Source organism: Ambystoma mexicanum, chromosome 11 (genome assembly GCF_040938575.1).
Source record: "Ambystoma mexicanum isolate Mex_15411 chromosome 11, UKY_AmexF1_1, whole genome shotgun sequence".
Lineage (NCBI taxonomy): Eukaryota > Metazoa > Chordata > Amphibia > Caudata > Ambystomatidae > Ambystoma > Ambystoma mexicanum.
In genome coordinates, this window is record NC_090934.1 from 985732913 (window position 1) to 985759458 (window position 26546).

General features: G+C 46.4%; 1 protein-coding gene across 2 annotated transcripts in view; it reads left to right on the plus strand.

The window, feature by feature from the left end:
* Positions 1-26546, plus strand: part of CARS1 (cysteinyl-tRNA synthetase 1) — a 1125505-nt gene that overhangs the window by 661812 nt on the left and 437147 nt on the right. For both annotated transcript variants that reach the window (XM_069624151.1, XM_069624150.1), the window contains one exon: positions 23253-23382. In XM_069624151.1, the coding sequence (XP_069480252.1) occupies positions 23253-23382 (130 nt within the window). The remainder of the gene's footprint in view (positions 1-23252; positions 23383-26546) is intronic.

The following is a 26546-nucleotide window of genomic DNA, read 5'->3' on the forward strand; positions in this document are numbered from 1 at the left end:
GCAGAGACTCCACAGCACTGACCCCCTGCCTTCTTCCTTGCTGCACTTGCACATTCTGAATACTCACAAGGCATAATAGGTTTGTCCTGTTTTCCTCTCCCCCCCCCCTCCCACTGGTCTTATGTTGTGTGTTAATGTACTTTAATGTATTTTCCACTCCTGCTTCCTCCCTTGCCCTGTCGGTACTTTGAAACAGTATTTTCTTATTGATTAAGCGCCTAACAAGCAAACAATGAAATATAAATAAATAAGTGTGAGGGATAGATATCCTTTGTTAGTGTTTCCTTTAGTTTATTTTAGGTAGGGATAGTGAGGCGTTTATCCAATCTTTCGAGTTGATAAAATGTCATCTTTTGAAAAGCCTTCACAAAGTTGTCTGCCTCACGTTTTTGACACCTCACACCTAATTGTGGCTTTAGCCGCATTCCAAATTATGCTCCCCTTTAACTCTTGTTAATCATTCTCCATAAAAATAATTCTATCTCCTACTGGCTGGAGGTCATAATGATGTAATCGTTCAACAGGAAGTCATTGCATCTCCAGGATGTATATTTACTGATTAGGTCTCCTATGTCAAAATGTGCTGTTATCATTTTGTGGTGTGCCCATGCCACTTCCACCATTTCACTCCTCAGGACCCCATATTCCTGTCCTCCTTCCATAAAGATATAATCTATTCTCGTGAAGGTATTTTGCGGTATTCAGAAGCAGTATGCCCTTTTCGAATGGATTGTGTCCTCCAACATATTCCACATCTTTGACATGTAATGTCCACAGCTGTGCACTTCGGAAACTTTTTCAGCAGCGGGCGTCCTGCATCGATGACGTCGGGTAGATGTCCCTCGAAGGCCTCCGTCGAGGGTGACGTCACCGGATGTTATAAATAGGACACACAGCGCCCGTAGCCTCAGTTCCTTTTTTTCTGTGAACGTGTTGCTTCGTGAAACTCGGCGCGCCTCGTGTGTTATCATCGTTTAGATGTCTTTTTCCTCGACCCCTCCGACTCTGCAGATTGGCTTCAAGACCTGCCGGGACTGCAAGTCGAAAATGTTGATCACTGAGCCACATCGCATTTGTTTGTGGTGTCTGGGTGAGTCGCACGACACCGACGACTGTTTGAAATGCCAGTCCCTGACTGCCAAGACCTTGCCGGAGCAGAAGGGGAAGCTGCAGGTAGGTACGGGCTCTAAGCCTAGTAAGTCCCAAAAATCTCAATCGTCCAAAGGGGTTTCCACCGACGACTGGAAGGGCGACTCTCTGCGTCAGGAGGTGGCCCGGGGATCTCGGTCCCGGAGTGGTTCCCTCCATTCTTCTTCCTCGTCCCGGCACTCTAGGAAGCGCCGTCACCGGTCACCTTCCCCATCCTCCTCAGAGGATGGTGCCCCGAGGAAAGTGCCATGCCCGACGAAGTCCTCGACTCCGGAGGACTGGGTTGCCTTTAAAGAGCAGATGTTAGCGATATTTCAATTGCAGGGCATGGTTCCGGTTGTGCCTTTTAACAAAGCCGGCAAGGAATGGTCTTGTACCGCAGCTCGCACGCCTTTGGGCTCGGATCGAGACGCGACTTGCACCGGGAACCTTAGAGGTCCCGTCCGGACAAGGCTCAAGACAGTCGCAAGAGAGGTGCCTCCAGGTCTTGGTCCTCGTCTCCAGCGAGACCGCTGCAACCTCCAATGGTTTTGAAACCGGTGTTGACTAGGTCAGCACTGTGTCCGTCCGACTGACATCGACGCTTTACCGTTGTATCAACGTCGACGCCGAGGTTGTCGACGCTCTCGACGTCGAAGCCTTTGGCGCCCTCGATGCCTTCGGGTATTTTGACCCGCATTTTGCCATTGGAGTACCCCGATATCGTGGATCCTCCTAGGAAGGCTACTATGAAGTCTGTGAGGCCAGTATTGGACTCCAGGCCCTCTTCTGTGCCCAGGCCAGGGTTTCAACTCTCTCTGGATGACATTTATGAAGAGGAAGAAAGGTCTGATTTTGAGGACCCTGGTGAACTTGATGTGTCTCCAGTTTTTTTCTGGTGACAGTCAGTTGGAGGAGTTGTGGCAAATCCTTCATGATTCCAGTGGGTTGGACACTTCTCAGGAAGTGGAATTTTGTAGGCCTGAGCCTAGGGCTTGTGCTGAATCTTCATACATACGGCTCATAGCTAGGGTCTCAGAGTATCTGGGCTGGTCCAGTCCTCCTGAAGACTTTGTACAGGATGATCTAATGGACATCTTAGATCAAGGTCCATCCTCTGACCCGGTGTTACAGTTTCATCTCACCTTACAGAAAAGGGTGGCAGCTGCTTGCCAGTCCCTGGAATCTCTTCCGGCTGTTAATAAGTCTTTGACAAAAAAGTACCGCCCTTCCGTTAGCGACCCCAGCTATTTATCCACTCGCGCCACTCCCGAGAGTTTGGTGGTTCAGGCAGCTACTGCCACCTCGAGGCAGGCTGCGTACCCTACCATCCCTTCTGATAGGGACGACAAGTGCTTTGACGTTTGGGCTCGGTAGGTATTTTCTGCAGGGAGCATGGCATTGAAATTGGCCAATTCCACTTGTGCCTTGGCAAGGTTCTCACACACTCTGTGGAACTGTGTTTCTTGAGCGGCTGAGCATATTCCTGAGGGGGAAGAAAGGGATGGGTTCCTTGCTCTCGTGCAAGACGGCAAGGATGCCATGTGCGAATCCCTTCAGTCGGGTTTGGATACGGCCGACAGTATTAGCCGATCCATGTCTGCGAGCATCGTTATACGCAGGTCTGCGTGGTTGCGGAAGTCGGGTTTTGCTCCGGATGTGCAGGCCCGTCTTCTGAACATGCCCTTTGATGGCGCATATTTGTTTGGCAGCAAGGCTGACGAGAGCAGACCTCGAAAGCTGCGGCTAAATCTTTAAGTGCAGCTGTGCGTCAACCTCTTGTCTTTTCGTCCTAGGGGACAGCAGTGGAGGGGAGGTTCTTTTGTTACTACTCCTCCTTTGGTAGAACGAGAGGGGCTGCCAGTCAAAGGGGCCAGCGAAAAAATATCCGCAGTGGTCGGGGAAAATCGAGGTGCCAAAGCCGCTCAGGCAGCTGCCTCTTTGCCTTCAGGCACTGCCGCAGCCGCTTTCAAACAGTCATGAGGCCATGTCCCATGGTTTGCCGGATGGGGGCAGTCTGTCTCGGCATCTCGAAGAATGGCGTGCCATTACTTCAGATGCATTTGTTCTGGATACCATAGCCCACGGCTACTGCCTTCCCTTCCTTCAGCGGCCTTACGACAATCCACCAGGGAAACTCTTTGAAGCTTCCGGATCTGCTCCTTGCGCAGGAAATCTTAACCTTGCTGGAGAAAGGCACTATAGAACTGGTGCCTGCAGTGGAGAGGAACAAGGGATGGTATTCCCCTTATTTGTTGATCCCGAAGAAAGATGGGGGATTGAGACCCATTCTGGACTTGCGTTGGTTGAACAAACTTCTCAGGAAAGACGAGTTCAAGATGGTTACTCTTTCTCAAGTCCTCCAGGCCCTTCAATTTCAGGATTGGTTGGTGTCTCTGGACCTACAGGATGCTTAATTTCATGTGCCGATTCATCCCAAGCACAGAAAGTACCTGAGGTTTGCGGCTGGCGACTCGCACTTTCAGTTTCGGGTCCTGCCATTCGGATTGACCTCCGCCCGAGGGTCTTCACCAAGCTAATGGTGGTTGTGGCAGCGTACCTGGCGAGGGGGGGATTCACGTCTACCCCTACCTGGACGACTGGCTGATCCGGGCACGCTCTCCCCTGCAAGCGTTGGGTCACCTCGGTCTCACCTGCCGTACCCTCCACAGGCTGGGCTTCTCCCTGAATTTCAAGAAGTCGCATCTGACACCTTCCCAACAGCTTCAGTACATCGGGGCTGTTAGACATGTCCGTGGTAGAGGTGTAACGGTATAACGGTATACCTTTATAGACACCGTGAACAGCTAAATTGAATTATAAAAACCGTCATGTTGTTTACACCGGTATACCGTTTTAGGGACTGCAGCTATTAAGTAAGCTTTTCAATCTGATTTGGAAAGGCTGCAGTAAGCAAGTGCTGCGCGTTCTGGATCTTGCACTGTGGGATGTGGCGTTTGGCAGACAAGGGCATAGGGAAAGTGAGGCCACATTAGTAAATGCAGCTTTGATGCTGTGACCGCTCTTTCTCTTTGATCAGTAGAGTTGGGTTAAAGATCAGCCGATTTGTATTTTTCCCACCAATTTGAAAGAGTGGGGAACTACACATCCCAGAATTCAAAGGGGGGAATGAACCGGATGCCCTTCCGATGCACATGTCCACAAAAAAATTAGCTCTGTAGACTGTATGAACACTGGGCCCATCAGTGCTTTGTGCTAGTATATAAATTGCCCTCCCACGCCCACTGTCGTCCGTGTAGATTTACACATTGGCACTCTACTTGTTGCTTTGCTTGATCCTTTACCTGCCTTGTGCATATGGCACTGGACTCAAGGAGGCAGGACAGATTCTACATTCAATTTGAAGTATCCAGAGCAATGAGGGCGAGATATTTCTCCGGTCTATCCTCGATTTGTGGCATCATCCATGAAAGCATTCCTCCGTCTCAACTCACATGACAAGGGTCCTAATGCGCTCAGACCTGGGGAAAATGGTAATGATGGGGCTGTGGTGATGTGGTGGTCTAGGTCATGTTTGTGCCGATATGTATTTTAACTTTCAAAACGTTTTTTTGCCACTATCTTTAAGAAGGTAAATTAACATGTATTGCAAGAATCAAGAAAGTATTCAACAGCGCCCACTGAACGCTGTCCTGTTAGGATTACATGGTCAGTGGTGACTCCAACATTAGACCTTTATAATACGCCAGGCAGATGGTAAACAAGCTATAGTGATTTGATCAATATGCAACCTTTCGTTGAGTGTGTGTTGGCTATATTTTGACAAAAGAAACACAGTGACATGGGCTTTCAGACCTCACATGAATTACTTTTCTCCTTTTAATGAGATAAAGCGTTATCAAAACAAACTTTTATGACTGATCGCAGTGAGGGGTCATGATGCCCATCCCATGTGGTTAAAAAAAAATGCAGGTTGAGGCCGATTTTCAAAGCGATGACCTGTGACTGAGCAGCAAGCTCATTGCTCAGTGCATTTGAACACTTCCACTAGTCACTCTTTCATTCAAGGCGATCAACGAGTGAGCGCCATGAAAGGCAAATCTGCAGCCGCCTTAGATTTCTGGAGGATCAGCTAAAAATGTGCAGAGACAAGTTTCAAAATGCTGACAATTTATGACCTTTAAAAAAATATTTCTTAAGTTAACTCCACCTGCTATACTGCGATAACCATGATATACCGTAATTTGGCAAGAAGGTTATCATACTGCCTTAAAACCAATACCGTGACACCCCTAGTCCTTGGGGAAGTGCTTGCCTCCCAAGTTGAGGGCTCATCACATTGTGCAGATGGTGGACAAGTTTCAACATGCCCAGAGTCTCCCGGCTTTCGAATTCTTAAGGTTGCTCGGCCTCATGGCATCCTGCATTTTTCTGGTGCCCGAGGCCAGGCTGCAATTGGTCCTCAAGATGCAGTGGTCACAGTTCTCAGGCAAGATGTCGGATCCCGTTCAGATTCCACTTTCAGTCTCCCAGAATCTTCTGTGGTGGGCCTGCGAAAGGGAACCTGATGAGGGGGGGGAACTGTTTTGGCAGCCGTGGCCGGAGGTGACTAGTGACGGATGCTTCTCTCACAGGATGGGGCACTCATGCCAACGACTTGACAGCCAGCGGTCATTGATCTCCGTTGGAGTCCAAACTGCACATTAGTCTGTTAGAGCTGAGGGCCATCAGGCTAGCCCTGAAGGCTTTTCTGACATCTGTACGGGGGAAGAGTGTCCGGACATGAATGACAACACAGTGGCCATGCATTACCTCAACAAAAAAGTGGGGGGTAGGGTCACTCCTGTTGTGCAGAGAGACAATGCAGCTCTGGTTCTGTGCCATCCAGCAGGGAATTTCGATCTCAGCAGTTCATCTGGCCGGAGATAAAAATGAGGCGGCGGATGCTCTGAGCAGGCAGAGCACGATCTCTCACGACTGCGATTTGGCTCAGGAACTCCTTCCGTAGATCTTCACCCTTTGGGGAACCCCACAAGTGGATCTCTTCGCCACCAGTGTCAACCGGAAGTGCGAGTGATTTTGCTCAAGGGAATTTCCTCCAAGAGGAACCTTAGGAGACGCGTTCGTAGTGGATTGGTCATTCCCACTGCTGTATGCATTTCCTCCAGTCCCCGTCATTCCTCAAGTGTTGCGGAGGTTACGGAGGTCCTGTTCCCACATGATCCTCATTGCTCCGGATTGGGCCAGGAGAGCGTGGTACCCGGACCTTCTAGAAATGTCCATCAGCCCTCCAAGTCATTTTCCTTACCGAGAGGATCTGCACTCGCGTGAGATGGTGGTTGGGAGGGGAGCGTAGGATTGTCAGGTTCTCCATCCAGAGGTCAAGTCTCTCAACCTTCACGCTTGGTATCTGAATGGTTCAGGTATAAGGATTGGGACCTCCCGGATGATGTGATGGTGGTGTTGCTTTTGGCCAGGCGGCCTGCAACAAAATCCCTGTACCGTTGGCGTAAATTCTTCGACTGGTGCAGATGTCACAATGTGGATCCTTTTCAGTGCTCCATTCCTATGGTTTTGTCTTTTTTGCTTTCTTTTGCCCACAGGGGCCTTCAAGTTGGTAACATTAAGGGTTACCTGGCGGCGCTGTCTATATTTGAGCGCTCGTCTGAAGAATGTTATTACTTTAAGATTCCTTTGATTTCTCAATTTCTTAAAGGACTGACTAATGTGTTCCCGCCGTCTTCTTTCCAGGTGATGGTTTGGGATTTAAATTTGGATTTGAAATTTCTCATGGGTGCTCCGTTTGAACCTTTGCACTCTTGTCCTTTGAGACTGTTGTTTTTCAAGACGGTGTTCTTGGTTGCGGTTACTTCCGCTTGCAGAGTGAGTGAATTGCAGGCACTTTCCTCTAAGCCACCCTTTACAGTGTTCCACAAGGACAGGGTAGTACTTAGGGTATGTCCGTCCTTTCTACCTAAGGTAGTTTCTGAATTTCATTTGAGTCAAAGTGGTTCTCCATCTTTCCATCCTCCTTCATCCTGGCAAGGAAGAGGAGCGACTCCATCGGTTGGATCCTAGGAGAGCTCTGAGCTTTTACATTGCTAGGATGTCCAGGGTCAGAGTGGACGATCAACTCTTTGTAGGATATGCTGGACACTGATTGGGCCAGGCTGTTACCAAACTGACCTAGTCCAGGTGGATTATCCTCACTATTACGGAGCGTTACCGATTGGCGGGTAAGGACTCTCCTGAAGGGTTGCGAGCTCATTCCACTAGAGGCGTTGAAGCTTCCACCGCCCTCCAGCGGGGTGTTCCTATTAGGCATATTTGTGATGCCGCTACATAGGCTTCGCTTTACACCCTTGTTAAGCATTATTCCCTGGATGCAATCCATGGTCAGGATATGGCCTTTGTTAAGGCGGTTCTTTATTCCTCAATCTGATTGGGTACTCTAAATTCTTTTCCCTCCTCCATTTACTGGTACTGCTTTGGGAGTCTGTCAAAGATGTGGAATAAGTTGGAGGAACGTCCAGTCGAAAGAACATTACCAGGTGGTAAGTAACTTGTTCTTCTCTGGGTTAAGTTACCCCCATATTTTGCATAGGTAATGCAGTTCTATTAGCCGCTTCAGGTTATTTGTCTCCCTTGTATTATTCCCCTCACTCCAGTGCTAGCCTATCCCATTCTCGGTCAGCATACATGTCAAAGTCCCCTTCAATAATCGTCAAGGATTGCTCTTAGGGCTTTCTTTCCAATGGTTTATTGGCCCTGGTCTGGACTGTATACCAAACTTATTTGTTATCTTCAAGTTGCCTATGTGTCCCATCACTCTTAGAACCCTCTCCTTTAGAGTTTGTGTTACCTCCTCCGCCTCTAGGCGCAATGTATTTCAGACAATGATCCCTACCCTTCTTGCGATCTCCTGATGCCCAAATAGTTTGCCCCATGTGTCTACCCTGGATTCTTCATTCCTCCCCTTTCTTTAGCTTTGTCTCCTGCAAGAATAGAATGCCTAGGTTTTTATTCACAAATTCCCTTGCTACTAGTGACCTTATTGTTGCGGGATTTTATGTTTAGTGTCACATTATTCCCGACTCTTTCCCCCTAATGGTTTTCCTCAAACTGCTCTTCTAGGGGTGTTTACTGATGTTGGCCTTCTATGTTGTCTGGTCGCTCTTCTTAGTGGACTGCTCTCCTCCCCCTGGTATCTTGCAAGGTTTTTGTCCCTTCCCCTCCCCTTTGTTCCTTCCCCTTTACTCCATTCCCCAACTTTAACTCAACGACTCTTCTGTGTAAATTGTTTTGTCCTGAGATGCCCATGTTGACCTAGGCTGCCCAGGTTGGTCCTACGATCCCCTCACAGATCACACCTTGATTCTTCCCCCTTTAAAATCCCTCTCCCTTTTACAGCATTCCCCAGTGCACATTAGGGTTCATTCTTCCCCTCGATGCTCCTAGATTGTCAGACTTCTCGGCCATTGTTGTTTTCCGACCATGTGTTTCGGACATTTCAACCCTTGTCTAGAGAGGGTAAGTTCAGATTTCTGAATTTCATCACAACCATAACTCTTTTATAATCCACCTGGTTCATTTCTCTCCTTTTCCCTTATTCAGCTAGCTTTTTTCCAGCATTGAATTGGGTGCTTCTCTGGTTTCCTTGACATGATGAGCACTTGGTTGTCTTCTTCCACAATGGTGATTCTGAAATCTTCGCCTTTGTAGGCAAATATCAGGGTAAGCAGGAAATTCCATCTATATGTAATTCTGTGTAAGGTCAACAAAGTCATCAACTGCTTACACTCTCCTTCTTGTGAGCGATTCCCCTGATAGATCCTGAAAGATTTTTATTCTGGAGCCCAAGTTTTCAATTTTTGCCTTTTTCCTCAATTTCAACAGCACGTTTGTCTTTTCCTGTAGTGGCACTTCACCTCCATGACCTACAAACCGTTGCTGCGCCTCCTCATCTGTGCACGCTGTCTACACTTATGTTCTTTCCACCTTCCTCTTGAACGAGTTTGTTAATCATTCCTTTAACTTTCTTTTCTTTTCCATTTCCTCTGGGGTTTCCCCTCATTGTCTCTTCAGGTCCAAGGATCCATCTTTCTCTGTCTTCAATATCATCCACTCTGAGTAATTTCTTTGTCCCTTGATTCCGGATGAAGGAGGCGGGTCTCCAACTTCATTCTAACTCCAGCCTTTTCTCAATTATTTCCACTTTCCCACGCAGTTCCGTGACAGAGGATTGAAACGCCTTGATCTCTTGTAAAATGCTTAAGATGTTAGTTTTCATTGTCATCTCCGTTTTCCCTTGTTCCCTTCCTCCTGGTGTATATGATTTATCTAGTATTCCATTTGCCCAGTATGCTGTGGTGTCTGTATCCCTGATAGTGCGGCTTGGGATCACTTGCCCCCTGCTGCATCTTTATGCACACACCAGGATTCCTCTGGGGGTGTTTTTCATTGTTTAGCATGGTGTGGGGACTGTTAAATGAACGCACCTTTCTGTGGACCGGGTGTGTTGGTTGGACCGAGCACCCCAGTCACAGAGCTTTTAAAATCCTCCCTCCCTTCTGTGGAATTCTCACCAGGCGTGTTGGGTCCTCTTATTTTGCCTCCTAGTCAGCGCTTCTCTCCCCAACTCACAGGTTTACTAATATCTGAGTCCTTTTCGGTATTCCCCTCCAAGGTCCTCCCGCATTTGCTTGTGATGTGTCTCACCCGCATTTGCTCTTGATGTCTCTCCTGGGTTTGCTCTTGATGTGCCTCTGTGTATGGGTCCCCCCTTCTATCGCAGGCCCCGCTTTTGTTCCCTTCTTCCAGATGACTTCTCGAGTCTTTCCTCCCCATCCCCGTCGTACCGCAGCTGAGTGGTGCCACTTGTACTCCTAACTCTGGTACTTGCACTCCCCCCTCCATTTCCCCCCACCTCTGCTCATTTGGGATTGTTGTCGAGTATAGCTCTCATGGGGTGGGTTCTCCTTCGTTGTCAATTTTTTCTCTGGGTGTTTCGTTACCCTACTACGCCACACTACATTGTTTACACACTGCAGGCCTTCTACCACCTTGTTTGTGTGTGCTGCGCAAGTTCCTGGGCCTTTTTTCTTGCCAGTTGCCTGGCCCTCTTACTGCTTCTCTCTGCGGCCACCCATTGAAAGTGAGGTCCTCTTGCACTTCTCCGCTTCTTCTCCACACCTCTGTGAGTGACACACCCCTGAGTCTTGTCGGGTGTCTCAAGCTGTTTTGCCCTAATCATGCAGTTTTTCTTTGTGGGCTTCACACCTCCGGCTATGCCGGTACTTCCAGATCCCTTTCGGGGTTGTGCAGGGCCTTCTCCTTCCTCTTCTCAATTATTGTGTATGTGTGGGTGGAGCCAGGGACTCTGCCCCTTCGTCTGACAGCACGCTCTCATGTCTGAGGTGTGCCTTCTGCTCTGCCCTTCTCTGGTCTCTACTGCCCCTCCCTCCATGTCTTGTCAGTTCACCCACTGTCTGCTCTCTTTTGGAGCCTTCTCCTCCTCACCTGCTTTTCCCTAGTGGCCATACTCCCAGCTCCAATCAGGGATCTACAGCGGTTACTCTCTCGCAGGGACTCGTTCTCCTCTGGGCACCTTCTTCCCCAGTTTGATGTTTGAACTTGGCTTGTCAATTCTGATTGGGTGGCCACCAAACTTTGAAAAGTACTCAAATATGGATTGTTGTGCTGTGGTTACCCTTGTTCCGTCTCTGTTGTCAACCAATTGAGTGACAGACAATTGACAGCCAAAATGCAAATTCACCTTCTCTGTATAATGTCAATCCAATCAATGGATTAGGGCTAACTGGCCCAGGGTGTTTTGGATTCAGAATCTATTAATTGTTTCAGCATGTCCTTTAAAACCATGGTCTTGAGTCCTGAATTGTGTTGCATGTTGGATTTCCGGCTACTACAGGTGACTCTACTATGCCAGATCCTCTCCAGAACGTAGAGTGGGGTGGCTTACTCTTTCCTCCGTTCTCTTTTGTCTTTATCTTGCTCTTTCTTTCCTCCTCCCTTCTCTGCAATGCTCCCCATATTCTCCTGTCCTCTTTTCCTCCTTTCTTACTACTCTTGCTCTCCTCTTTAACTCTGTTCTCTTCTTTTCTCCCTCTTTCCCTGTCTTTCTCTACCCCTCCTCTGCACTCTCGCTCTTGTTTTTATCTCCTTGCTACCGATCCAGATGCTCTTTCTGCACTGCAGCTCCTCATTTCTCCTCCAAAATCTTCTTTCTCTCATCACCATTTTACCAAACATGTCCTTGCACCTCCTTCACTGCTCTTTTTCATCTTCTTTCCTCTCCACCTCCTGCCCCTTGTTCACCTTTTGTCAGCTCTGCTGCTCTTTACCTTTTCACATACCCCACTATTTTATCTCCTCAACCCTCTTCTGCTCTTGCTCTCTCTCCATGCTTTGTGCCTCTCTTCACCCTCTCCACTTGTATCACTCTTCAAATCCTCTTCTCTTCTTTCCATCTCCTCCTCTCCACTGCTTCTCCTCTTCTAGCTCCTTTCTGTACTGGCTCTGCTTCACCCTCCCCTCTCTGCCACTCCACCATCTCCCATCTCTTCTCTGCATGCTATCACCACACTGCTGCACCCTTCTCTGCCGCTCTGCACAGTGCTTTGAACTTGCACAGCGCTTACTCTGAAGCTCCCTTGAATAGGCCTCTAGGTTCAACCGTAAGCGGTTTAACTGTCTAATTGGGATCAGCAGTGTGTGTGTCTAATGTGAGGAACCAAGAATGAGCCACAGACAGACTTACATATTTTGGGCATAAACATTTTTTAAAGTAAACTGGGTTTGGGAAAGGCCTCTCTGTCCCTACTCTGGTGTTTCCATACCTCTAACAAAAACTACAGGTATGTCAAGGTCAGGATGTCCAAAGTTAAACCGTCCTGTGTCCCAAGTACTATTCTGGCACTCACACTCTAATAAACTAAGCTCTAATTTGAAAAGAGTAATATCTTTGTCCTTCTGTGGTTCATAAAAGTTCAAAAGAAAAATGTCAAACTCCAATTTAAAAGTTCCAATAGCATAGAGTTCCTTATTCCAGAGGGTGGTTCCCTTCCCCTGGATTTCTCCTCCCTTGGTTGTTTATTCAAAAATGTAATTTCCTTTGCTTTGAGGAATAACAAAGAAATGAGTATACAACTTCACTAGGCTCTTTGTCTTTGTCTCAGCAGGATACCTGGCATGCTTGCTTGACAGATTTGAATACTACAATTAGTGTACAAAAGGTGCAACAGGATATAGTTCCTTATTCTAGAGGTTGGTTCCTTCCCTTGGATTTTACTTCCCCTGGTTGCTTATTCCACAGTATCAGTTTCGTTGGATTCTCTTCTTCAAATGTACAAAACAATTTAGTTTTCCTCCTTTGTCTTATTAGGCTACCTTGTGTACTCTCCTGTGTGAAAGCATCATGAAGCAAGCCACAGGCAACGATTCAAAGTTCAAATTGAAATATTTTTTTAACTCAAATGTTAGGATGGTTGAAGGCCTAATTTTCTCTATACTAAGGTGGGATTTGCCTACCTGAAGAAACTAATGAAAGACTTAGTCAGAAAGTTCAACTTAAGTCTGTCTGTGTCCAAAACCTATACTTTCCCCCACAACTAAAGCTAAACAAGATGTAGGGATGTCAGCAATAAAAGAAATAATGTTACAAATAAAGTTCTGAGCTTCTTCCAGCTCCTTGCTTACTTTTCAGCTCCCCTTCCCCATGTTCAAGATAGTTCCACAAAAGTCTCGGAGTTCCCTTTCCCAAGTTCAGCTTGTCAACTTGTACATTTTCTCAATCTTTCAATGTTCAATAAAACAACTCCAAGCCAACTTTATAATCCTTCTGATTTCTTAAAAGTTCAATCAGATTGCTTTCTGTCTCTAGAGCTCTGGTTCTCTCTACTCTGGACTACTGCAACAGCCTCTTTCTAAATCTGCCTGCTTCTACTCTCCACCTTCCAACTCCTCCAGAACAGGACAGCAATACTTGTCCTTGGCCTCAAGTCCAGGGATTGTATCTCTAGCAGTGAAATCTCTGCATTAGCTCCCAGTTGCTGCAAGGATTAAGTTCAAGACCCTCTGCATTTTACACAACTCCTTCTCAATACCTCCAACTCTCTTTGTAAATACCTTCCTACTCAAGCTCTTCACTCCTCAAACTCCCTCGGGGTCAGTTGCTTCTCCAAGCAACGAGTTGGTGGTAGATCGTTCTTCCGCAGGTGCCTCCCTCTGGAACAGCCTTCCTTCCTCTCTGAAATGTTAGGAGAACCATCTCGGTTCCGGAAGCACCTCAAGACCTTCTTCTTTGCTTCTGCCTTCCCTCTTCCTCTCCCCTGCTGATTTCCTGTCTGATACTCCACTGGTCACCTGGCTGCCCTCTGATTCCAGGCCCAGGTCCCTGCCCGCCCAGTTGCACACACGCACTGCCTCCCGGCAACCCTTGAACTTGGGTCTGTATCTGTAACCCTACAGTCCCCCTACATGCACTTTTGGACACCTGCTATCTGCACTTACCCTTGCACCGGACACCTGTTGGCCTCACTTCTTGTTATTGTTTTGATCCCATGTACAGAACTGCCCCCTCCCCTTTCCCCTTGAACTTTTTCCCGGCCCCCCTGCACTTGCGTGATCTGTTACTTGGCCTAGTGAGAACGTTGTCTCTGTCCTCCCTCTGTTCCCCCTTCCTTGCCTCGTCGCGCCTTGAAACACTTGTGTATAGTCTAGGCGCAGTTGTCGGGTCACACGGTCCACACATTACAGTTTGCGCATTCAGGAACCCTAGGCCCTTTTGCCTAAACAGGTTCTCCTGGATCTGTACTTTTGTAATGGTTCACACTCACTTGGCTTTTTCTTGTCAGCTTCTTGGCTTTGCACAATGTTTTTACCCTTGCCAGTCTCTTGGCTTTGTCACAATATGTTTTTGCATATAGTTCACTTCATGTTATTTTTGTTCCTTCACCACCTTGCTTTCATACTTTCTCTCAATCTTCCGTACTTGCTTTGCATTGCATTTCATACTGCTTGTGCTTTGCTTGCAATAGGCGGTACTTAAATTTCACACAAACTTATCAGGTCATAACCTTGCAAAAAGCCTTCATTTAGTTCAGTATTCAACAACTGTGATTTTACAATCTGCTGTTTGCATTTTGTAATCTCCATATTTTCCCTCTCATCCCATTGCTTTGGGTAATTTAATCTTACGCATACTTTTTAATTCTTTCAGCCTCTATTTTGGCTTCTCCACAGCTCCCAGGAGTGCCCCGGTTTGAGTGCTCTTCCCTTGTCACTTACCGGTCCCTGGCATCTCATCTGGGCAGCTGTGCTTTCAGTTTCGTCACCGCCAACATGCTTTCCTTTGACCGCTAGCCCCGCTCATACTTCACATTCTCTTCCTATGCAGCCGGCAACTCCGCTTTCTACCTGCGGATGCTGTCGGTAACTCTGTTCCTTTCTTCTGTGTCCGCAGCTCTAGCTGCGGACCTGCGACATACGAGGCTGCCACACCTATGACCATCTCGCGGCCGCCTGGCCCTTGGTTCCACAGCTTCTTGGGATTGTCTGCCGGCGACCTGGCTCTCCCCCGGGACCCACCTCGGCTTCCTTCTGGAATGCCGGATTCTTCCTTCAGGCCTGCAATGATCGGCCTCGGCTCTCTCCTGCTGCTCTCTATTTTGCTGGTCTCTTCCATCTTCTATACACCTTCAACCACTTGACAGTTTGTAGGTGTGAGTCCATAATTGTAATTGCCTGGTCGTAATTAGTGGAGCACTTGGGACATGCCTGTCCTTTACAACACTCTACAGGCCTCTTCCTTGTCCCACTACTATAGTGAGTTGCGTGTTTGGAAATGAGGGGAGATGGTTTGAAATAACGCATAAAGGATGGGGGAGGTTGGTTCTCATAAGAAAAAGGATACCATGTCTCACGTGTGGATATACTCTCCCCAATCTCCAAGGGCCCTCCATCCAGGTGATCCACCCTCGCTTCTCCACCCCCAGGGTCTGGATCCAAAAGCAATGGCCTTTCCCTGTTCACCTGAGTAGAGGATCCAAGGAGGGTAGGTGTCAGGGTACCCCCAGGTTTCTCACACTTGCCAGGTTTCCACTCCTCTTATGATTAGCACAACCTATTCGCTATTCCTGATTTGCTTTTCTCAGGACCGCTTTTCTTTCATGTATTCCTTACACATTGTACAATCTGTCTTTTGCCTGGTGTACTTTTCCTTTCCCTTTCATGCACACACTTGCAATTGCCTTGTATACTCTCCTGCCAGAGCTTTCTTAGGTGCACTCACTTGCACGTGCCTGGTATACTCTCCTGTCAGGGCTTTCTTCGGTGGACTCTGGACACCTAGCCAAGGTTAATATTCTCTTGTTTCTGTTTCTTTTAACACTTTGTGCCTGGTATTCAATCCTGCCAGGGCTTCTTTTATCTGTGCATCATACAAACTCATCATCGTGAAAACTCTTATCTTCCTCGCGTTCCCTCTTGGTACAAAATACTCATTTGCGATCGCCAATACGCCCCAGCATCCCCGCTTTCCGTGGGTGGACTCGCCTGCTTTGGCTGGCGTATTCTCCTTTTCTCGCGGTCAGCCTGTAGTGCTTGCTCGGCGTCTCTTCTTCGGTTGCTGTATTTGTTTCCTGGCTGTTCCGTGCCGCCTGGTCCCTGCTGGGCTTCTCTGCCTTGTATCTTCAGGCTCCGGTACGGTGAAGGTTACTTCCAAACACACGCTAAATTCAGTAAGCCCTCTGTAGGCTTCTGGCCTTCCTGCGGTCTCTGCTGGGCTTGTCTGCTTCGTGACTTCAAGCCGGTAAGGCGAAGACTGCTTCCAAACACCTGCGAACACCAGCAAGCCCTCTGTTGGCTCCTGGTGGTCCTGCAGCGTGTAACTTTTCAGTCCTTGAGCCGGTCTGCACCACGGCCCCCCTCTCCAGCCTCACGTTCTCTCGGCTCATTCCGAGAGGGGCCGCTTTCTCTCTGCAGCAACTCTCAGACCTTGTCAGCTGTTCCACTGGTTTAAAATTCCCGGGCACAGGTATTCGCTCAGAAAGACTAGATTGCAACCTGTGTTCCTGGCTTTCCTTTGTCTACATTCATCCTCCTCGTCACAGTTCTTTGGTTATGGGCATGGAAGTCCCTTCTTGAATTCTTATAAGTAATGTTTGGAAACTCTAGATAATTGTTCTCTAAGGGTAAGTCAGTTGTAGATGACTTGCATGTAGAAGATGACAGGGTATTTTTCTTCAGTGAATGAGAGGCCATTAAGGCTTTGGGCAGGGATGGGATATCCTCAAAAGAAGATGGTGGTGGGGGGTGGATACCATGTCTCATCTGATGGGTCCATGATCTACTCCTGGAGGTCGTCTTCTCCCATGTGATCCTCCTTCATATAGCCGTCCCCAAGGTCAAGGTCAGGTAGCGGCTGCCGTCCCCTGGCCACATGGGGAGAGGTCACTGAAGGGAAATAAGCGATGCCGCCATCAGATTCATCACACTTATGCTTGGGTATGACCTGTGTGAGCTACTACTTGCTCAGCTTATAAAAGTTGGCTAGCGGACCACACTGAGGCTAAGCTTGCTGAGCCAACAAAGCTTATGTCTGCCAACTTTGAATTATTCAGTCCTCTGTGAACATTCCTGCCACCTCTGCAGGACGCCTCATCCAGCCTGACCCTCCGTGCACCATGAATCTTAACTCCTTATGAACACCTGCAGGACCCAGAAAAGTGTTACAAGCAGATCCCATGGATCCTCTCACTCCTAGTGCCCACAGATTTTATGCCTTCATACCTTGAATTCTCTGTCAGGGGCATATCATGGGCACCTGTGAAGGCACTGGTGTATGTACTTGGCCCAGTATCCATTTGCCCATATGCTTATGCTCCGTAGCTGGCCTTGTATAATCCCAATGAGAAGGAATTGGGCACACAGGAGACTGGGGATACATTGGGGAGCGTGGGGGATCCTCTGGATACTGCCTCAGAGACTACATCAAGCAGTGGACGCCTCTGGCCTTAACCCACTCTGTTTCCAGTATGTGACTTTGTTGCTGTATGTCTTATGGGACCATGGCCATTCAACAGATTGGTAGCTTGAAACATGCTGACATATAGGCTGGGTCCGATAGCCGGTCCGATAGCACAGCGAGTAGAGCGCTCGCTTTTACATCTGTGCAGAACCTGCTGATTGACATAAGCTTTGTTTGGCAGATGGGGAGCAGGTGCAAGTGGATGTAGGTCACCTGACCTAAGCCCCGCCCACCTGGTGCCTTCTTGCTTCCCGCCCTTTTTCACCATTTAGCAAGCCCGGCCCACCTGGTGCCTTCCTGCCTGCCGCTCTTTTTTACAATTTAGCAAGCCCCGCCCACCTGGTTCCTTCCTGCTTCCCGCTCTTTTTCACCACTTAGCAAGCCCCGGCCACCTGGTGCCTTCCTGCTTCCCGCTCTTTTTCACCATTTAGCAAGCCACGCCCACCTGGTGCCTTCCTGCTTGCCGCTCTTTTTCACCACTTAGCAAGCCCCGCCCAACTGGTGCCTTCCTGCTTGCCGCTCTTTTTCACCACTTAGCAAGCCCCGCCCACCTTGTGCCTTCCTGCTTCCCGCTCTTTTTCACCACTTAGCAAGCCACGCCCACCTGGTGCCTTCCTGCTTGCCGCTCTGTTTCCCTACTTAAGGAGCCCTCCAGCTTCTTTTCCTTTGCAGATGGGGAGCAGGTGCAAGTGGATCTAGGTCACCTGGCCTAAACCCCGCCCACCTGGTACCTTCCTGCCTGCTGCTTTTTTTCACCATTTAGCAAGCCCCGCCCACCTGGTACCTTCCTGCCTGCTGCTTTTTTCCACCACTTAGCAAGCCAGGCCCACCTGGTGCCTTCCTTCACCATCACTGTCTTGTGGCCAATGCTGGATTTGACTTTTATGGACTTCATTCATTCACGGTGCGTCACTCTTTCTCAACTCTCATGCTGGACTTCCTTTGCATCTTGTACTCATGGTGGCCCTGAATCATGCTGTTCCCATCTTCATCTTGTATCCTGGCTTGCAACATTATGTGCTACTACTGACTTCTGCAATTGTATTCGCTCTCCACTCTTGCTTCTCCACTCTTTTTGACGGCTTACTCTCTTTTCTCTCCTCCTTTCCCTATCTCCTCCCCTTACTTTCTTTTATGCACTTACTCTATCAGAATTGTCCCTGGACCTAATATGATAGCAACCTCGTCTGTTTCCTCCGCCCACCCATTACTGTTTTTTTCCTCGCCACCACCTCTCCAGCACTATCTGAAATGTCGTCAGGCCTAGTACGATAGTCACCTGTCTGTTTCCATTTCCTTCCCACTCTCCCCCTCCCTTCCTTATCTATGTCTTAGCTCTTGCACTATCTGAAATGTCGTCAGGCCGAGTACGATAGTTAATTTCACATCCTTACTGTTCATGGCCTGTAAGAATGTGGTTGTATTTTCCCTTGTTCCCTCCCTTGCCTTGAAGCGCTTTGAAACACATTGTGTATAGGCGCTATATAAATAAACAATCATATCATATCATATCAATCCCGGCAGGGCCAAACTCAGCCTTTAGAGGTCGATAAATGAGCACCGCACACCGTGGGTAATGAGCAGCGCTCAGATACCTGAGGGTTTGTAGCGCTATATAAATGCTAAATTATTTATTATTATTCTTATATGTTGGAGAGGAGCAGTGTCCCTGAAGATCCTCAGGCTGTCTGTACTGTTGACTCCTGATTCGCCAAAAAGAGATACTCTGACTTTCTGTGTGCAGGAATCCTGCTTCAGACTCTGCCTTGACTTCTCTCAGGAATTGTTGATCCCATGGGGCAGTGATAATCGCTAGACCCGAAGTGGGGGGGCCCTGCTTAAAGTGGTACTGTGCTGCTGATCAAAAACGAGTGGCTTCTTCGTGTTTCACCCTGGCTTGGACCTCTGCAGCTGCTCACCAAGTGGGACCATCCTGCCTCCAGTCCTTTGCCCTAACCTTAGCATCCCTGTAATTTGTTTCAAAGGGTCACCATTGTGACCTTTAGCTGCTGCTTTATCAGTGCTCAGCTGTTTGTGGGCTGCCTTTTAGAGGGTAATCCATTGTCACCATCAGTGTTTTTGTGAAGCCATTCTCGGTGCTCTGCTTGCAGGCCCCTGTTCAAACTAATCTCTGTACCCACGACTCTTGGGTTTCCTTGACTGCTTCAACAGTCTGGGTCACCTTCCCTGGATCGCCTTCCCTGGATCTTCTGACTTCAGATCTCTTGCTGGTCTTGTTTTCTTGGGGCTTCACCTACACCTTGTCTCGGGAGGATAGCTCAGGGGCAACACTCTCGTCTTGGAAGCATTACGAGGCAGAGTAACACAGGTTCGACCCCTGGGTCCTTGCTTAGAAACCTCTGGGTACTAAGCACATTATAAATAGCTAATTATAAGTATAGCCCTGCTTCTAGACCCCCCGCCCCCCAATCTCCCTCCTAACCCTCAGCAGACTGTGAGGCGTGCTGAAATGGGGCATGCATCTGTTACACCTCCATAACCTTCTATGTCTGGGCTTCTGGTCACTGAGCCTGGGCCTAGATCTATAGCCTATCCAGACAGAAATGTGTCTCCTTTTCAGCTCCTGCAACTCAAAGGTAATATTTACCTAGGGCTTCACTGGAAACGCAAGCTACTTTCAGATTTTGTTTAGTTGAACTCTGTGGACAAACCTTTACAAACTAGCTAAACTCCTGGTACATGTATAATTTTACATATCTGTTAAAATATACTTTGGTATGTTTAGATAGCGGTTTGCCATTTTTAGGAACACTGGGTTTTATTACCTACCTCTGATATTTAAAGGGCATGTTTACATTTCAGAACTCTTACCATTTGCTCTCACAAATAGCTTATACGTTTTTCCCTTCTGTAAAAGTGTGTACTACTTGTTTTAAATGTGTGTGTGCCTCTTTTACACTTTACTATTTTTGTACATGCTGTGCCTATATTTTAAAGTACTTAAATTCATTGTAGAGATTTCATAGAACTTGTCATTATAATAGAATAAACATTTCAGTGAATAAACGGTGTGGATTTACCTTTATTTTGTGCTTAATGAGCATCTAGCTGTGCCATAGCACCACCCCTCCCCCTCTGCCCCCCAGATTGAAGCCTTGCTGCTCTGTTATGCTTACCGTTGTGAGAGTCAGATCTAACTAGCTGGATAACCCTGCCTATAACCCCTCACCAGAACACACTTGAATAATCTCCCTAACACGTGACTAAACAGTAGTCTAACAAGTCACTTATCCAGTCATCCCAACACCATGGCCAAATGTTTCTGTACCCTGTACGTTTTCTGCCTAATGCACTGTGCATCCATCTGGTGCTCCTGGTGAGGTAGAAAATGAGGTTTATTTCAATGCCTGCAATTCTTTAATTGACCTAAAGCTTCAGAGTAGCAATCTAAGAAGATATTGATTACTCCAGCTATAGTGAATTCTTTTCAGTAGGTTTTGATAAAGACCAATCCTTTAAAAAGGTTCTCCTTTTATATCCAGTCTTGGCCCCACCAGATTTCCATTTCAGATAACCTGCTCACAGAAAGTTCCTGGAATTATTTCAGGTACTGGATATGCTCTTACAGCAGATTTTTTTCATTCTTCATCCTGCTTCATACATGGTTTACTTGCATATATTTATTTATTTTAAATTGGACTCGTTGCAAGTGAAGCAAGAAGAGTCAATCTATAAGCATTACAGACATAAAAGGTTTATCCTCCCCTGCGATGTTGGAGAATTATTTGTTTTTCATGTCTTATTTGGCTGCTGGAAGGGTTCTGTTCATTCATGTAAGCATTGTATATCAGCAATGACTGTTTACCTTAACCCACACAAGGAGGTTTGCTTATTAAAGAATGAGGCAATGAAAGGCCATTCTGATGTCTTCATGTGTATCACCCTATCTCAGATCTAGTCCTCAATGAGATTGACTTTTATGCTGGATTCCATAAAGGAAAAACCATACAAGCCTCTGGTTTCAAGTGATTTTGATCTTCTTTCATGGAAGACTGTGTATTTAGTCACCAAAACGTTGCCCAGAAAAATGATCAAGCTGCACGCTATTACGAGCAATACTTCTTCATATTTAAATTGGACCACTTCTATATCCTTACGGTGCTGTCATAATTTCACCTCAATCAAGAGATTGTTCTCCAGTCTTTCAGCCTACCACTCATGTCTCAGCTGAGGAGGTTTACATAATCTGTATGAGTAGAGCACCTTAAAATTGTGCCTTGAAGTACTACACTTCAGTACATCATATCCCCTTTTTGGAACCTAGGACTGACTTGCTCCAGGCTTTGTGTGTTGCATGATCCATTGTGCTGCATGTTCTTCATACTTCTCAGAGGCGTTGTTCATGTTCCACCATACCGTACGCATTGGTTACACTGCAGAGACGTGTCTCTATTTGGAAAATATGTAAGGAAGCCACCCCACATGCTTTCTTCAAATGTAATGTATTGGAATCTTCCTTCAGAAAAGGCACATCTTTTAATCAGGCAGTTCTGAGTAACCTTTTGCTTGGGCCTGGCAAGAATATGCATTCTCCCTCTCCCAGAACATTGGCCTGTACAATCTGGTTCCCAACCAGTTGAGAAGAGGCGAGAGCAGAACGCTAAAGTAAGGAAAAAAGATCATTGTGGGTATTTCGATTCTGTTCTTGCTCTCCTTCCTTCATAGCACCCACACAAAACATATGATTATCCAACCTTGTGACGGAAGGAGAAAACAGAAATTAAAATTAAAGGTGTGTCCTATTTAGAGAGGAGGGGGGGGTGGGCAGTGAACGAAGGAAAGCAGCACAGGCCCCATTAAAATCTTGGAAAGTCACAGCTTGCAGTTTCTACGAGATGCTTTTCCGGGCCCACCCATGGTGGCAAAGACAATTCACAACCCGTTATAAAGCAACGAGAACAAGAACAGTGTTTACAGGAATCCTCACGAAAGTAAAGTTTCATGTCTCTATATTTTACAATGGTCAAGTAATATGACATGATAAATGTTAAACTTAATACAGGATGGGCTCCGATCACACTTCTTTCCAAACGTTAACAGATTGCATAGTTTCTGAAGCATCACACGTGTTGCAATTAACTATTCAGGGAGATGGCTTACTGGGTACCAGCGACTGCTGCAGACACCTTTTTAACGCACAGGGCAGAGTTTTCATTTGTTGGTGGGGCTACCCTATAATTTCAGCCTGCATAGATCTAAGGCATGATTACTAATGGTCTATAGCATGTAATGTAAATTGCTGCGAATAAACACCGCTACAGAGGAAGTCAATTTGAATAAACTAATTTCTTAAGCCTGCCACTCTTTCTATTATAAGGAACATGTCTGCTCTTGACTACTGAGACAGGATTATAATTTGTCACAGTCCATTAGTAACTCTGTGAAGTGTTGTCCAATAATGACAGTGAATGCCTTTACCAGTCTTTGAACAGTCTTTTTTTAGCCTATAAACAAACGCAATGCTTCCATCAGCACAACAATCAACGTTTTTGTGTAATACACACCTACCTCATCCTTTATTTCTTTGTAAAAATAAGTGTTTTAAGTTCCTAGGAGACTTTTTTTTTCCACCAATCTTGCTACAAGTTCCCAAATCCCAGTTGAGTGGCTGCTGTGACATTTCCAGTAGTATTACGGGGACACATCAATATTAACATACGTTGCCTAATGTCATATAAACTGTGTAACTTATAACTATGTTCCAACTCTTCTAGCCTTTGAATCGCTAGCCTGTCATACAATCCTTTGATTTCCCTTTAGAAAAGTTCGATTCTGGGGTGTGCCATTGGCATTGAGAAGCTTTAGCATACTTCACAAATAATCATTTGAATTCATGAAGCCAAAACTATTGGATGTGCTATGACTTTTTTGATATGTATCCTTGTTCTTGTGCATGTTTCCAAAGTTTGTAACCCTTGTGATATTCCAAGAATGTGCAATATTCAAGGAGAGGTGTGACGTAAAAGGGATTGAAGCACTTGTTTCATTGAAATAATGTGACGATGTTTTGATTAGATAAGGCACAGTTAAAGGTTTAATTCAAAATAAATATGTATTATTGTTATAATTCATTCTTTGTTGCTTTGTTTTCCTCTAGGCTTACTTTGAAAATGATCACTGGGTTCGTTATTTCTTACATACTGGCCACTTGACGATTGCTGGCTGCAAAATGTCCAAATCGTTAAAAAACTTCATTACAATCAGGGATGCATTGAAAAAGAATACAGGTGAGAGAAAATCTTCTCTAGTACTTTGGGATTCCACTTATTAGTACACGAGGGTTGGATGAATTGCAGCCAGCCATCCTATTGGGACGATATAGGTATACAGTTCCATAGGAGTGTTCTTTTTTGTGTGCAAGTAAATTCCAACTCCTGCAGACATTTTTGCCAAAGTTCCTTAAAGAATGTTGGGGTTTTCTCTCAGGTTGTAGCTCACATTGCAAACTGGTGCGGGCCAGCATAGGTGGTTTAAATCTCTACCACTGTCCTCTTCCCCATTTAAGTGACTATTATTTAGCATTTAAAGCACATTTTCAAAGTCTAGGAATTTGAGTACTTGCCACCCACTAAACTTTTTCATAAAACACACTGAGGAGCAGAATGCCATTTTTGCAGTGTGAATCTGTTTTAGACAGCCAACAAGTTAGCTACCTAGTGGGTCTGTGCAGAAAGTACAGCTAGTTTTTGTCAACGTTTTAAGATCATATGAGCAGTTCCATGACCCAATTTGTTCAGATGGATTTCTGGAATCAGTCCCTGGGGGGAGGTTTTTGGGAGGCCACCCTATGTATGGTAAACGGGGAAGACGCTGAGAGACTAGACGCAACCCAGTGAAGGTAAGGTAGCTGGGCAGTCGAGGTTTAGTTTCAGGAAAAGTTTGAGTGTGGTCTAGGGCTACATTGAGTCGACGCAGAGCCACACCAAAAATTAAATTTAGACAGTAAGTATATACATATACACTTATTTATTAAGCCTTTAGTTACACACTAAGCATATCAAGATCATATATAAGTATTGTCACACAAAACCATATACACACATACACCATAAGTAGAATAGAATTGCATATGAACTAATTACCATTGCAATAAACGGGAATACTCAAATGCAAGGATAAATGGGCAAATACAACACAAGAACAACGTCCATTAATCTTGTTAAATCCAGGCCTGACATGGCACTCAGGATTCCACCAGGCAGGGAAATTGACATTCAGGGGACTCAGGTGGGTGGGTCAAGGGGGGGTAGCGATTGTTTTTTCTTTAGGGGATCTAGGGTCCTGGAGACTGGTGATGACACGGACAATGAGGTTGGTATTTTTATCTATGGGTAATTATGTATTGCCACCAGTGCTCCAGATAAGAATTTGAAGTGAGAGTATTTGACTATGATGTTTTAGGGACTAACAAAGTAAGTCCCATTCGGAACAGGAGTATTTTTTTAAACCAGTAAAAATATGCTTCAACTGTAAAAGAAATGTTTTATATTAAATATTTCTTTGCACCACATTATTCATGCACATTAAAACGATACACGTGTACCTTTTCAGATCATGCAGCAATACTAGAAGACTTTATTCCTGTGGCATTAAGTGTACTACTGGTCCACACATCCATGTAGCTGTGTGGATGAAAGCCGGGGACAGCCTACTATGTGTCGGTATTAAGTTTTTGTTGGAAGTATTTGTACTCCCTGTTTTAATTTTTTGGGAGTATGTGCCTATTTAAGGGAGGAAAAGTACACCCCTTATCTGTAGGGATGATTACCACCACCATGTTTGATTCCAATTTAATACACGTTTACTGCAATAACGAGATGGTACAAACAAGAGGATATGCGCGGATTGCATCTGTGTTTTATGTGACAATTGTGCATGTAATTTGCATGTGACTGCATGCTAATCAGTGTGCATGTGTTCTGCATGTAAAGTATAGCGGAGCCCTCGACTGTAGACAGTTGCCCTAGGGATTGATAGACTATTTACCATGCCCATGCCCCCTCTTGCGCTGCAACCCATAGAATACAGCATAATTCACCAGAAATTCTTTCAAACTGTCACAAAGCCACTGATATGTAGTCTTCCCTGTGCCTGAGCAATATGCATTGCATAATTTAAAATGTTTTAACCTAGTCAGCTCTGCTAATCACTGAATTCTAATTACTTGTAGCACACATTGTTTTGCTCCTTTTAGTTATATGCTTGCATAGACTACGGTCTTCAGAAGAGCGTTCATCCACAGCAGTGCTTTCGAACCCATAACAATGGCAGTAGGTGCTTTGCAAATACCAAATACCATAGCCTGATCTGTAGTATGGGGCTTTGTGCCCATAAACCACACGTTCCAATGTATAGCCTCTTCAGGTAAGGTTATTCAGAAATTATGCAGTGGGCAGTGGAGGTGCTTTTAGAAAATGTTCAAAGATAGATAAGTATTTGCTAAAGTTCAGGTATGTACTCTACTCAATCCTATTAATTAGTGTAGGCCTAGGAAAGGATCCTTAACCGAAGTTCCATCACCAGGTCAGAGTAAGTTAGGGTCAGGACTTTATGCTCAATGTTACTCAATGGAGTACAGGGGGGACCGAAACAGGTATGTTAACTTACCCCTTGACTCTGATTCTTCCAGACACCACTCCAAGCATTCGGAATCCATTGGGGACACAATCTTCTACCCTTGGTTCGGTTGAGCAAGGCCCAGGGGTCGTGGGTGCAGAGGCCCCTTTTGGCGCAGGGTTTTAGTTACGGTTGGTCATGGTGCACAGGAATCTGTTCCAGTAAGCTTCCAGTTGAAGACTCACAACAGTCTAAGATGAGGACTTCTGCAGTGCAGACCCCTTTCAGGACACCTCAAGGGATTGAAGGAGTGTTCCAACTAAAATCACTAAATTCAGGTGGCGGCAGCCAATCGTACAGCAATAAACGCGGGAGCAGGTCCGTTACAGTGAAACGGCTGTAAATGCAGGAGCCAGGTGACTTGTGGCATACGATAAAGATCTGCACAGTTACAAGGATCTGCTCAGAATGACAACGTCTGCAGGGAGGTAGCCCAGCAGAGAACTGGTCAGTCCACCGGTCTCGGAAAGCAAAAATCCTCAGGGGGATGGGGGGGTGCGGTCAAGATTGGTTGTTGGCACTAGTCCAGGGGTCTAACTACACCAGCTCAATGTGTGTGCAGTCCAGGAGACCTAGTACATTGGGCATGCCTTCCAGGGCATGGCATCGTATTTTGGGTTCATTGACCTGGGCCGGTGTTCTGGGGAGGACAGTGTGCTCAGACACGTGACACAGGAGGGCATCCAGGACCTGCACTAGCACCTTTGAGAAAGCAGGCAGGGTAATCCTGTGCAGCTCCCCCACAGTGTCTTTTGTATTTGCCAGTGGCCAGGAA